At 35.8% G+C, this 13,932-nt stretch overlaps 1 protein-coding gene across 2 annotated transcripts in view; it reads right to left on the bottom strand.

Annotated features, from left to right (window-relative positions):
• The window catches only part of LOC133805137 (protein SABRE), a 35,209-nt gene extending 22,028 nt beyond the window's left edge, over window positions 1-13,181 (bottom strand). Inside the window, exons 1-11 of one of the 2 annotated variants that reach the window (XR_009878858.1) lie at window positions 12,412-13,181; window positions 11,329-11,440; window positions 10,925-11,185; window positions 10,203-10,468; window positions 9,743-9,965; window positions 7,937-8,107; window positions 7,760-7,837; window positions 6,599-6,850; window positions 4,231-6,333; window positions 1,102-2,995; window positions 792-892 (exon numbers count right to left, since the gene is read on the bottom strand). Coding sequence is in view for 1 of the 2 variants with exons in the window: in XM_062243236.1 (XP_062099220.1) it covers window positions 792-892; window positions 1,102-2,995; window positions 4,231-6,333; window positions 6,599-6,850; window positions 7,760-7,837; window positions 7,937-8,107; window positions 9,743-9,965; window positions 10,203-10,468; window positions 10,925-11,185; window positions 11,329-11,440; window positions 12,412-12,482 (5,532 nt within the window). In the remaining variant the exon portion in view is untranslated. The remainder of the gene's footprint in view (window positions 1-791; window positions 893-1,101; window positions 2,996-4,230; window positions 6,334-6,598; window positions 6,851-7,759; window positions 7,838-7,936; window positions 8,108-9,742; window positions 9,966-10,202; window positions 10,469-10,924; window positions 11,186-11,328; window positions 11,441-12,411) is intronic. The other variant, XM_062243236.1, reaches the window with a different exon arrangement.
• Window positions 13,182-13,932: the final 751 nt, after the last annotated feature.

The raw sequence follows: 13,932 nt of genomic DNA, 5'->3' as shown, positions 1-13,932 counted from the left end.
CTACTTCACTTTCTCTCTTCCCTATCTTACTTCACTCTCTCTCATCTTTTCTCATCTCACACCCTCAGCTTTTCCCACCTCACTTTCTCTCTCCATACTGTCCCACTTCCATTTCTCTCTCCTCTTCTTCTCAACTCATTTTCTATCCTATATTTCTCACACTACTCACTCATTTAACTTTCCCTTACCTCACTCCCTCTTATCAATCTCTTACTTCACTTTATATCTCATCAATCATATTCTCTCTCATCATATTATATCCTCACTTATAATCATTTTTTCACACCTCTCTCATCATTTTTTTCTCTCATTATTCTATGTTCACTTTCTTTCTCCTCACTCTCCTTTCTCTAGTCTACTTCCCCTTTCTCCATTTTCTCTATCATCTATCTCTATTCTCTTTCTCATGTCTCTTTATTTGTATACTTTTTCTCTCTTTTTTCATTTCTTATATTATTTAATACATTTGTAGATATTATCCTAACCTTTTAAAAACATATAATATAGTTACCAAACACATTTTTATTTTCAAATATTAAAAAAATGCTTTTATCTTTGTATAAAAATAAAACTGAAAAAAAATTACCAAATGAGACCTAAGTTTATATTATGATCAACTATATGCACATTAAGATGAAAAAAAAGACACAAGAAAGGAAGAAAATAAAAAAGGAATTCCTTAATCGCAATTTATGTATTGATTAACACATATATAAATGTACTCCACCTTGGTAAGAAATGTCAAGAATTAATGAGGGTTTTGATTCCAACCTCCAAAAAGTAAAACTTACATTAGCATCTTCTGAGTGAAGGTTAAACTGTGGCTCAATAACATTCACCATGAAATGGCGAGTTCCATCTTCTTCAGAATCATTAAGCTTTCCATCTTTAACTAAAAGAATGTCAAACAAAAATGTCTCTTAGCAGAATATAACGGTCATGCTACTACAATTTGATTATTACCAATAAAAATGTCTATATCTGAATAATCCATGTCGCCAAACCTAGAGTCAACAAATGATTGATAAAATCTCTAGATTTAAAGAAACCCAAAGTCCCTAATTGAAGTCGTCAAAATAAAAATTGAAGATCAAGAAATACCAATAGAAACAGATGACAAGTTCTCCATTTTAAGTGCAGGCAATGAGTTTTCTACTTTGACTGAATGTGATGGAGATGAAACTGATCCAGATGTCTCTGTATGTTGGGTAAGAACACTTGCACCTTGGCTGGTAGTATGGGGCTTTAAGATCCCATCTTGCTGCATATCAGATCCGTCACGTACTTGGTTCTCCTCGAGCAATTTTCTCTGTGCATACTGTCGAGATGGAGAAGGTTTTGGAGGTTCAAATGCTTTAGATATACCACCAACCCATGACCAGACAGCATCTCTATTCTCTATTGTCCACAAAAGCTTGAGACCATAAACAAAAATACGCTGGCAATTGTCAGCTATTACCACATTGTACCCATCATCATCACTTGGATCAGATCTTGTATGCTCATCACTCTCACTACCATTTTCAAACTCAGACCTCACATATGTCATCTCGAGATTTCTTCTTCCAGCTTCTTGCCAGGCTAACAACCTAGCAGGGTCAGCCTTAGGAGCTTGCCTTCTGATTGTGAAATAATCAGATGATAACAAAAATCCATCATCATGATGCTTCTCTGAGCAGCTGTTCGTGTTGTTACCTTTTTCACCAGGAACTTTCTCACTTGATGCAGATTGTGAGTTTTTCCTTATCATTTGAACCACTTTTGCAATACTGGTACTTTGTTTTTTATTTAGAAATGCGTTAGGCATATGAAGGTCAAGACCCTGGTAAACAAGATCAAGAGGGTCACGCTTGCAGTCAAAAGTGTACCTTTGCTTCCCTCGACTATAACAGAGTTCATATTTCAGTTTAGTCATATTGAATGTCAGTCCTTTGGCTGGATCATCATCATCTAGTGGCATATGCTTTATACAGGTAGGAGTAGCATCTATACGGAGCATGAATTCTGTCATGACCTTGTCCAAGGACAAATTGCCTGACCTTGAAGCTCTTGGAGTGCCAAAACGAGGCCAACGAGAGAAGGAACGCAGTTTGTGAGGAGGAATATAATTCATGTTCCAGAACTTTAGCATCCATGCTAGGTCATGAGCTCCAAAATTCACTGTTGGAAAAACAACTGAGTTATCCTCGTGTTTAAGAGGAGGGCCATAAACAGTTCCATCTACCTCAGCAGTATCTCTCAAGGTGGAAGATTGTTTTTCACATAAAGGAGAAGGTCTAAGAGAAAAGTTCCAGCGCAGAGACAGCGAAGTAGATCGGAAGGGATCATAGACTTTTATGCGAGGTTCCCCTTCAAGTGGAAGTGCGTATAAATAATGATTTAAAGGAGTGCCAGATTCACATTCCCAATCCATTGTAACTTCAAGAGTAAAAACTGGTGCTTCAATAAATGCAATAGACACAGCTCTACGAAGTTTTACACCATGACTGCTTGCCAAACTCTCTAAACTGCTCACTAAAATCTTAAAATCCTTGGCAGAAACATACACACGACCATCTGACTGCTGAATCTCCATAAAACCAGAGATAATTTGAAGTTTGTCAAGCTTCTCATAAGGATCAACAGTTCCAAGAACATTCCATCTGGTTTCAGAAAAATTTAAGGTGATAATTCCATGTATGTAATTTCTTACATCATCCCACCAAGGTAAACTTCGTTCCTTTTTTAGCGGTTGTGTTTGTGATATGGAGTTCACAGAAGAATCTCTCACACTTAAATTAGCCCTACGAAGAGCCACAGTAAAAGCATAGCTAATATCAGCAAAAGATGGCTCATATCCCACTCCAAAGGACACTTCTGCTTTCTGAAAATGAAGAGGCAAATCTGAATATGTTTTCATCGGTGGAGTTGTACCACTAGCAGATCGAAGCATGCGCACCTTTCTCCATCTCCCAATGAAGACATCTTGGTAAATTTGAGGCTGAAAACAAGTTGCCTAATTCAAAGAAGTACAACACAAAGTTAAAAATGTTTCCATAGCAAATAAACAAAATAGGTAAAGTTAGTTTTACACCTCTCGACATAAAATTCTAGTAGTAAACTATATCCAATTATATGAAACAAAGAATCCGAATAAAAGAAGGTTATCATTGATTCAATTCACACAAGAAATGCACAAATAAAGAGTTCCACTTTTTTTGAGGGTGAAAAGAAACAAGGAAATAACGATAATGTGGAACACTTTATTTGTGCATGATTGTGAATTGAATAAAAAAAAACGTAACATTGTAGTAAAACAAATCCTCGATGGTTAACTTCAAGCCCTTTAATAGATTATCCATTGATACTTATTTTAAAAAAGAAACTTCTTTGTATTAATATTGTGAAAAATACAAAGAAATGAGACCAGAATTAATCTCAGTGCACCCGAATCGAAATTGATCATGATAAATGATGTACCAAACCATTGAATGTGCATAAAAGTAAACAGCAATACTAACATCAATATAAATCATATTGAACAGTTATCCAATTCAAAAGAAGGGCAAGGGACTGGCACAATAAAGACCCTAATTGCCATGTCCTCTGAATACGTGGCATGCCTGTATACCCCTACGAGCTTAGCCGCCCTAAGAGAAGATAGAACATGTGAAACACAAATAGCAGTATCATATAAATCCAACTACAACTAAAAAGCTAGCCATTTCTTTATAAAAGAAATTTTATAAAAAATGCCATAAGATTAAAAAATAGAGGTGTTGACCAGAACAAAGAAAATATGCAAACAATAATACTGAAGAAAAATATTGCACTATGGTGGTTGTCAAAAGCAAGAAGCAAACTTCATAAAGAGTTCTTCAACTCTCTTTCAGTAATATTAGTCTAATATTTCTATTCTACCCATGTAAAAGTAGCAAAAAAAAAATGACAAAACTAGAATATATGTGTGTGAGTGTGCATCTTCTATGCTTTTGACGCATGCTAAATTTTGGTTTTGTGCAAGACTTTCGATAATCCAAACAAGATTACTTCTCAACAAACACCAAGTTTGCTATTTTAGTAGCACACACACAACAGGCATATTCATGTAAAAACCTGGATTCAGCACTCCTTTTACCCTATTCAATATGCATTACTTACCTCTTTCCTTATAGAAGTATACCAACCAGACAATCGCACATTAAAAAAGAGGAATAATGACAATTTGGCACAAGACAGAAGGAAACCTACCTGCTGCGCAAGCACAACACGACCTTCACATTTCCCAGAAGTTGCAGAAAATAGGGGAAGAGTATAATTCCGCAGCTGTACAACAAGAGAGCTTGTATGCAAGTTAATATTCCTTCCATATAATCGAGAAAATGGTATATTATGCTCACTACAGACAGGATCAAGCTTCTTTAAAACCTCTATCATGCCATCATCCCCACCATCAATCCTTGTCAAGTTTAAATCTAAATCAGTAGCTGTAATGGAGAGAAGAGATGTTCTAGCAGTGCTTGGTCTAAAACCGGACTGAAACCCTCTACGGCAGGCTCCTGAACCTTCTGATGGTAATAGATTTTGACATGCCTTGTAATATGATCGGAATGACTGTTCATAAATTTCTTCCTGCATTTTACTAACAGCTGAATGGTCTTGCAAATGGACCTCAGTTCCATTGAAGCAAACCTTTCTTTCCTCACCTGTTTCAGCAGTTTTAGAGCTTTGGTTCAGCTTGCTTATATAATCGTCAAGAAATTTCAGTCTAACAGCTAACTCAGAGGCCTCATTCTTTATCAGCTGATAATGTTCATCAAGCCAACCCTGCAGTGGCTCCTCCTCAATATCAGCAGTTAGCTTGCGTATGCAAAACTTGAGACAGCCTAGATTTATTGAGCTGGGCTTCTTAGCTTTTGAGTTATCTTTCTTCACCGGAAAAATAAGACTAGTTTTAGCAGCAGTTACTAGTTTAAGACAACGCAACATATCCTCGACAGAATCATCAATAGCACGCAATTGCAACCTGTATGGCATGCAAATGTGAACATCCAGGCCTTGAATTACCCAATCCCATGTGTTATTTACAGGTCCTTTCACGTCAGATGAACCCATTGAGACACTAGGAATACGTGATATTTGCATACGGCTACTTTTGAATACTCTGGAACCATTAAAACAAAGTATAAGTCCTTCAAGAAGTACTCCAATACGAGCATTTTCAGAAAAAATTGACTGAACCTGAACCAGTGCATCAACCCCATCTCCAACCTCAGCCGATATGATCAGCATCTCCACATCAACAGCAAAAATAGATTCCTTTTTCTTGTGCTTATCAGAAGTTCCTGATTCAGCAGTGGCATCTTTCTTCTCTTCAGCATCTCTCATGCTACAAGCATCTCCCATAAACTCATTACTATGTTGCCGAAGCTTCTGATTGTGTACAAGTAACTTCATTTTCAAACTCAGTTCAAGGAGCATTAGATGTACATCAGGCTCCCACCGAACTGTAATATCAGTTGCACTGAAAAGAGAACAGACAGAAATCTCTTTAAGACCACCGGAACGACGTACAAATTTAGCATTTTGCATGTCAAACAATGTCATTTTTGTTTCCGGTTTTTGTTCATCCAAGTATTCCTGATAGATCGATCTGGCTCGTTCAAGTTCCATCTGTGTTGACTGTTTCTCCTTGTTTACACACAAACTGAAATGAAATATGTCAAGAGAAATGGAATACTTTAACTTCTTGCACGCATCAGAAAGTGTAGACATTATGTCTGCACATCGAGGTGTGCCATCAGCTGAGACACTTATTATAACCCGACCACCTTGTGATCCATAATTTACACGCTTAGGGTCTGCAATAACAGTATTTTCCAGAACTGAATCACCACTGAAATTTACAGAACATCTTTCAAGATTAAACTTCAAAAGTCGAGTTCCCTTCCCCAAGGATTTGGACGAACGCCCTCCACGCCCCTGTGATGTTCTTTTTCCAGAGGTAGATAGAGTTTTCAAAAGAGCTTGAAAAAACATAGCTGTTGATATAATTGACTCAACACGTTTGAAAGTCAAATAAACACCCATGCCAGTTACATCAACAGACAAAACCAATTTACGCCTGGGACCATCTTCTTCAGATGATTCCATATCCTTCTTGCCCCAATCCAAACTAACCTTTGCTATGTGCACTAAGGAACCAAAATTTGATTCAACACCAAAAAGGTTTTCTTTCAAGCATTCCTGGTATTCATCTGCTAGGTGCAAATTTAATTCTCCAAGTTCCATGTGTACAGTGGTTCCAGTATCAGAAATGTTATTTGAAAAAATGTGTGATGATTGAGAGCAACCCTATAGTAGAAAAATCAAAATCAACTGTGAATTAAAACAAGTATTAAAGGGCATAAGATAATAATGGCCAATGATGTTAAAAAAACTAGAAATAAAACCAATATAACAGGGGAAGAGCACTGACTACCCAAACATACAAACAAAATCTCCTGCTATTTAGTGTCAGAGGAAAGACGCTTACAAACCCAAAGGTTGGAAATAACAATAATAATATACAACACATATAACAAAAATAACTAGGCACACTATTAAACACATCACTTACATGATATAATGGCACGCCACTGATACTGTAAAGGACAATAGTCATCTCAGGAGCTGAAAGAGTACAAGTCCACATAATAGCTTTGGTATCACTAACTGGTGGGCTTTTAATAGAAGAAACCTCCTCCCGAAGCACCATTCTCTTCTTTTTAGACAAGTGGAGGCGTAACCATGGCTGTAATCTACTTATTATAATGTTGCATTGAGTACCTCCCAGCTTTACATCAACTTCAGCTCTAATAGGTAATGATGGCTGTAAATTCGCATTTATATCAGTCAGTCAATACTCGAAAATCACAACCAAATCATTAATCTAAAATTACATATCCATGTACAAAAAAAACCACAAACATGTTTTTATACAGTTAAGGGATTTGAAACCCCACCACTCACGCACACACTCACAGACCCAACCACTTGAGCTAGCCTCAAGTGGCCAAGAAAAACCACAAAACATAGTGTGGAAATTCTGAATTTAATGTTATGATATTTAGGATTTAATTGTTTAAAATAGAAGATTTCGTCTTTAACAAAATTTAATAAATTAGCAAGCTTTATTGTGCATCCCTTGACCATGTACTGTGTTCAGAAATAAAGAATATATATTTCACTCCTTATTTAGGAATGATTTGTATGGCAGACTAGCTTTCTTTGCACCATGTACTGTGTTCAGAAATAAAGAATATATATTTCCTATATTATGTTTATATAGACATCATTAGCAAGAGTACTATTTGAAATGAGCATTTTATCAGAGTATGGTACTGATTTAGTGTCATCTATCTGATCATGAGATCTCTTACACAGTTTTACCTCTTGCACACTTAAAACATTAAACTTCTTTCCAGCACGGACATCATAGTCTTTCTTAGATGTCACAACCATTCAACAATAACATAAAAAGTAGTCAATTACTGGTTCAAGAGCACAAAAATTTGATGGTATATGGATTAATCAAGAAAGAGGTACTGCTTCATGAGAACAAAAACATTTACTGGCATACATTAATCCAGTGAGTAATTAAACTATGATAATAATATTATCCACATCACCAGCTCAAAGATTTCTAATACCACTGAAATTAATCTCACCCATACAGATACATAGGCATGGCACAGACTTCAGACACAATAATACCACAATTTTATAGCACCATAGTTACCTGTATGGGAACGTAGACAGATGAGACAACATCCACTTTTAGTATCTCCAGAACAGAAGTGCCAGCTTCTCTAAGTAGCTAAAATGCAATAGGAAAAAAAATGTCAAGAAGAGGTCAAGCTGTCATCATAATTGCATAACAACACTAATTGTGTTTCGATAACAACAGCACCCTTACGTGAATCTCACTAAAATCCAACTGAATGTCAATGTGTGTACTCTCCCCCACATCTTCACTGGCTTGTGATTTGATGCTCTTCAACTGGATTCCCATTATATTACTCTCAACAGCAATATTGTGTTCTCGGTGCACAAATTTCACATCCAATTTTGGTAAATTGAAGCACAACTGTCAAAAGCATGAAAACTTTGTTAGTCAGAAATTTTTGTTTTATTTTTTCTGGGAAGCAATGATTTATAAGTCAGTTCAAAATTATTTCTGACATTGTTTAAGTCCCTTTAATCACAACTGTGAAATCTTATTTAACATTTAAAAGAAAAAAAGAAAAGTCACTGCAAGTGACAAAAACCAGGAAATGTGCTTGTTATAGGCAATAACAGAAAACCCAATTTTCTTCCATAATTAGATAAAATAATAAAATTGATAAGAATTATTTGCACCTTACGAGAAACAAAACATCTATTAAAAACTGTACATGAAGCCCAAAACAATTGAATTCATAAACATAGACAAATAATAAAACAATAATATCCAATGCCAAATGGAACACCCACATCACCAATTCAAAAAAAGTCACGGAACCACTTTTTGCATCTAAGAAAAAAGTTCCCTCTTCAGAAAGTTCAATTGTCAAAGATGGGAACAATTGCTTAAATTCATACATGCCATAGCTACTATAGAAATGAGATATTTATTCTTTACATAAATTTGAACTAATACAATAAATACTAAAACTCAATAAATGTATGACAAGAGTGAAAAAAAAACACTTTCTTAATTAATCAAAACCATCTTCTTCTTTTTTATGCATATGAAACAGGGACTAATATTGTTTTCAATAAGAAAGATAAAAATCAGGGGATCATCTTAAAGATGTAAACAATTAATCCAACTCTTAACTAAATCAGAAAACAATATACCTTTAAATCTTTTATATCCAAAGAGCAACCCAGTCTTTGACCCTATTTCATAATGACTCTAAACACCCCTCCACATCTTGTATTTCAGTTTTGCCTAATCCTTTTTCATATACTCTTTTTTTGTTTTTATTCTTTTCAAGTTTTCGGGGTGCAACACTAATTATTTTCAAAATTTATTTTAGTTAATTTGAAGCTAGGCTCACTGCCCAACCCTGCATTATTTGGTGACCAGAAAACTATATCAATTGCAATGTAAGTGTCAGGGACTCAAACCTTAGACCTTGTGGATGCAAATCACAGGCTTGACAATTTGAGCTGCCCCTCTTAAGTTCTCTTTTCATGTATAAGAATATCTTATTCTCTTTTCTTTGTAATTCAGCCTTTTTTGTAACAAGTCTGTTTGTTATAAAATTATTGTAACAATAAATGAGTACCAAATCATCCACCTTAAATAAAAGAATAACTTGTTTAATTTGAATTTCATGTTGAGAGGCCTATTCCTAACCCAAATTCACTTAAGAACATGTCAAACTTAAGCTTAACTGGTTTAATAAGTTCATAAAATCCATCCACATTCCAAAGTCGTAAGTTTCAATCAAAAAGTTAATAACTTTCATTATCTATTAGAACTTAGAACTATCAACACAATCACAGTCATAACTCAGTGCCACTGGAGTAAAGGTACTTCCGCACTGAAGATGTTTCTAAACCCCAGGTACAATGCTTGATGTTCAGATACTTCAGCTTATATAGTCTTCAGTACCTGGCTTGTACCCCCTAGGTCCCCTCTAGCAACTCTTTTTAAAGAAAATATTTTTTAAATCCAAAAAAAAAAAAGAGAGAGAAGATAAGTAGCTATCACAGAGTAAGAATCTACACAAACCTTCTCTGGAATTATAGAGGTGTACTTTGAAAGTGCAGCAGCAGGGCGTGGTTTTTTGTTTGCGTTTCTATTGTCCAAAGAACGAACAGTTGTCTCTATTGCTACATCAGACTGATAAGAAGATTGTGATGAGCTCTTGCTTTTAGACACCATCTCCTCATTTAGGTTCACAGTGACCTCCCCACTTGTCATGTCCATATTCTTGATGACTACACCAACTTCCCTACGTCCAAATGAAAATAAATAAATAATAATAATTAGCTGCTTTTTTTAAAGAAGAGTATAGGTCTGAACTGATTTTTTATTTTTTAAAAAAAAATACAACACATAAGTACATAACAGAGATGAAACAATAATAAGACCCGCAAAAACTCCACAAAGCTGCATAACAAACAAGAACCTTAGTAACATCAAATATATTTGCATATAAAAAAGCTAAATGAGGGTATTTAGACAGTACCTATCATGACCAAATTCACAACAGAGAGAAAACCCTTCACAGATAAAAGGAGCAGGTGATCTCTCCATAATGGTAGAGGACAAAAGGCCAATGGGAAGGCATCCTCCAGAGCTGAAATTGGAGGATTGATCACTACTAACTCGTTGGTCACCCAAGTGAACAATAATGGGCAATATATGTAGCTTAACAAACAGATTTTGCTTAGGTTGAGAATCTTTAGATATGTCAACTTTCAGTTCCTTCACTTCAAGAGTAGCTTTTGGTGTCTGCAACATTTCAAAATAATATAAATCACCAAGATAAAATAAGAAAAGTATAAACAAACAACCATCAGAAATGAGAGACACACACTGAGATCTGAGAAGGTAGAGTGTTTCTGCTGAAGAGTACACGCAAAAAAGTTTTGCTTGTACTCTTCTTAGCAGATAGCAAAATCTGTGCTTATCTATGGTTGGATTTGTAGTTGAAGAGAGGGAGGGAGGGAGGGAGAGAAGGGTGGAACTAGAAGAAAGATTTAAAGTTCACACAGCTGTTTACAAGGGATTCCATGGATTAAAACACTACACCAAAATCCTTGTAAACTTTCCCAATGAAAACAAAATCAACTGTGAAAAAACAAGCAATTGAGATATCAAAACACATTAGCAGCAAAAAATAACACTTAATGCCGTGAATTTAACTGCCCTCCCAAAACATGGGCAAATATCACTTAGTGCTTATACCTTCAAAACCAAATCTGTCACAGAAACAGATAAAAACCTTGCAACATTGGCAACAACCATCCATTTTCCCCTGCCTGAAGCACGTGGCTTTCTAGTTTTAGCTGCGGATGTGCTTTTAGTTGAAGGTCGGATTACTATTTCCAATTCGCATATTAACAATTGCAGCTTTGGATCTCTGGAAACAAAACCAAACCCAAGTTTGGCCAATGACTGACGTAAGCTTATTTTAATTTCCCCAATAGATAAAGATTCAACTGGACCCTGTACATTAGAAGAATAACATAAATCTCACCTGAAACAATTAGTTGGACAAATGAAATCTAGTCTAACAGACAAAAGAAAAACACAAGAAATAAGCCCTACTTCTTACTATAAAAATTCAAAGGCTAAAGTATCATAAAAACCTTTTTGAATGTGACAACAACATCCCTCAGACATTTCCATCCACCAACACGAAATTTGACAGATGCTCCCACTTTGCGACTTAAAAACCAAGCGAGAAGCCTCGAAGCAAATCTATGAAAGCATATTCAGTGAGAACTTGGTAATTAAACACTTAAGTCCTTAGGACGTAAAAACTAGAAAAATGATGAAATGAATAAATTACTTAGGACCCTTAATTAACAGAATAAAATATAGAAACAAACATTGGTTTATAGTAATAAACAAATAGCGAAATTATAAGAATGTTTCAGGACAGTAAACATCCTGTTACTTTCACATATCCTCCTTTCAAACATTTGCCATTCTACTTCTCTTAGAATGGTATTAAACGAAATTACTTTTGGCTAGAATTCGAATTTGGTACCTCCGTTTTGCAAGGAGAGGTGTTACCTATGAACACGTATTGCTTGCACAATTGACATCAGAAGATTGTGTGACAGATTGATAAGAAAGCTTATCAAACCTAGGCAAGATTATGAATCACGAAGTCCAGGGCAGAACATGTACATGTATCGTTGGAAATTTTTGGATAATGAAAAAGTATTTTTAACTATATACTTTATTAAAACTAAAAGAATTTGTACAATATAAGGACACATGCCGTCTAAGAAGTAAACAAAATTCAGAGTCCCGTAATAGAAAGATATCAGATTTTTTAGAACCCTGAACAAAATCTTAGAAGTCAATATTAAAAGAAACCCACAACTATCCCCAAAATTAGAGTCTACCCCCATTAAAAAAACTAATAATAAATATGAAAATTGAACACTTGCACTCAAAGTTCATCAATCGATACTGTCATTATTACTAACACACTATTCCGTAACCATTTATGTTGCATCAGTTGAAGTCCCCCACCCTAAAAAAACTAACGAATTGGGCTGAATTCAATCAAGTCAAAACAGGGGAATATAATTTATAAAAACAGCAAATTATCACTCTAGATAATATCCACAGTTGTATATCAATGCTTATACATTATTATCATTTCATATAATGTGCATGTATAAAGAATGCAGGGAAGAGAAAAGAAAAATACTTACATGAAGAGCAACCACAATAGAATACAAAACAGCAAGAAGCCGAAAAGGAACTTGACGGGAGAAACCGCCATTTCCAATTGCAAAATTCCCCGAGAAAGCTAAATTGAATCAAACTACACAATTCCAACGAATCAAACCCACAGCGAGGTCTGCACATAACTTCATGATCGTTCCCCTACAACCCAAGAGAATCGCGCGGGAAATCAAAAGCCCTAGACAAAAATAACAAATAAATTGTTCAAAGCAAAAGAGTAAAAGGTGAAGTGGGTCATAGACTAGTCTTCTTCCGAGGCGTAGCGATCGGGGCTCGGGGTACTGAGCTGTACGGACGATGTAGATCCGATCCGCGAGGTGCTCGGTGATCAGAGGAGGAAGAGAGACAGAGAGAGAGGAAGGGAGGGTGTTATTTTTGATAGGTGAGCAGTGAGAGAGAGAGGGAGAAGGGGGGAATATGGTGCGGCGAGAGTAGGGAAGGTTGGTGGGGATGATGATCGGTGAGTGAGGAGTGTGCGAGAGATTTTGGGAAACGTGCATGTGTTGTCGTTGTAAGAGAGTCAATGGCCAACGTGGCTTGCTCCGACGGGATCTCCCATCGAAACAATAAAGAAGAAAAAAGAAAAACTATACACGCGCGGGATCACCAATAAAATTTAGATTTGGTATTTGGCTATTTAACCAATCAAATCCTTGATTAATGTATCTCAAAAAAAAATCCTTAATTATTGAGAATACTATATGGCTTTTTGATTAATTCTATATATTGGGTGCACATCCGACGGGTTGGTCGAGTTCATGTTTCTGGTGGGAGAAGTTAATACCGAACTTGCCCAAAATGGTATCGACTGGGTGATGGCGTCGTGAGGGAGAGAGGGAGAAGAAGAAGGAAAGGAAGAGGGTGGGGGCTCGGGACTTTTAGTTTTTTAGGGTTTAGTTTTTTATTTTTTTTGGTATTTTAAAAACTGTAATAAAAGTAAAACTAAAAAATTGAAGAAAATAATAATAAGACTCGGTCGTAATCCAAACCCGACATATGTAAATTACTACACCCGAACCTGACCCGACGCATCACTTGTGTTGAGACTGACCCAACCCGAGCATTTGGGTTCCATCATTTTTTTGGGTTTTTCGGGTGCGGGTTGGGCGGGTCCTTCAGGTTTTCAGGTCCATATTTGCATCCCTACTCACCTACTCAAATTGATTCATTGAATCATTAACTAGTTTGATATAATTCTTTCTTATAGTTTTAGTTCTTATATTTTCTTTATAAGATGATTCATTACATAGTTTCATGTCATATGTTCTATAATGGAATACATTAGTGTGTAGAAGGCACAATGCACATTCCATGGTTTGCTTAGATTAGGTTAAGGGATAGACTGATTAAGAAAAATAGAGAAGAGATAAATTATCTTTTATACTCTTTTGTAAAATAGGAATTCTTTATAATTTTGTTTGGTAGTGTTATCCCTCAAAATTCAAGAGATGACGTGGCGAATGAAAAAGCCGTACATGGTATCACAA

This window comes from Humulus lupulus, chromosome X, assembly GCF_963169125.1.
Source record: "Humulus lupulus chromosome X, drHumLupu1.1, whole genome shotgun sequence".
Lineage (NCBI taxonomy): Eukaryota > Viridiplantae > Streptophyta > Magnoliopsida > Rosales > Cannabaceae > Humulus > Humulus lupulus.
This window is presented reverse-complemented; position numbering and strand designations above follow the sequence as displayed.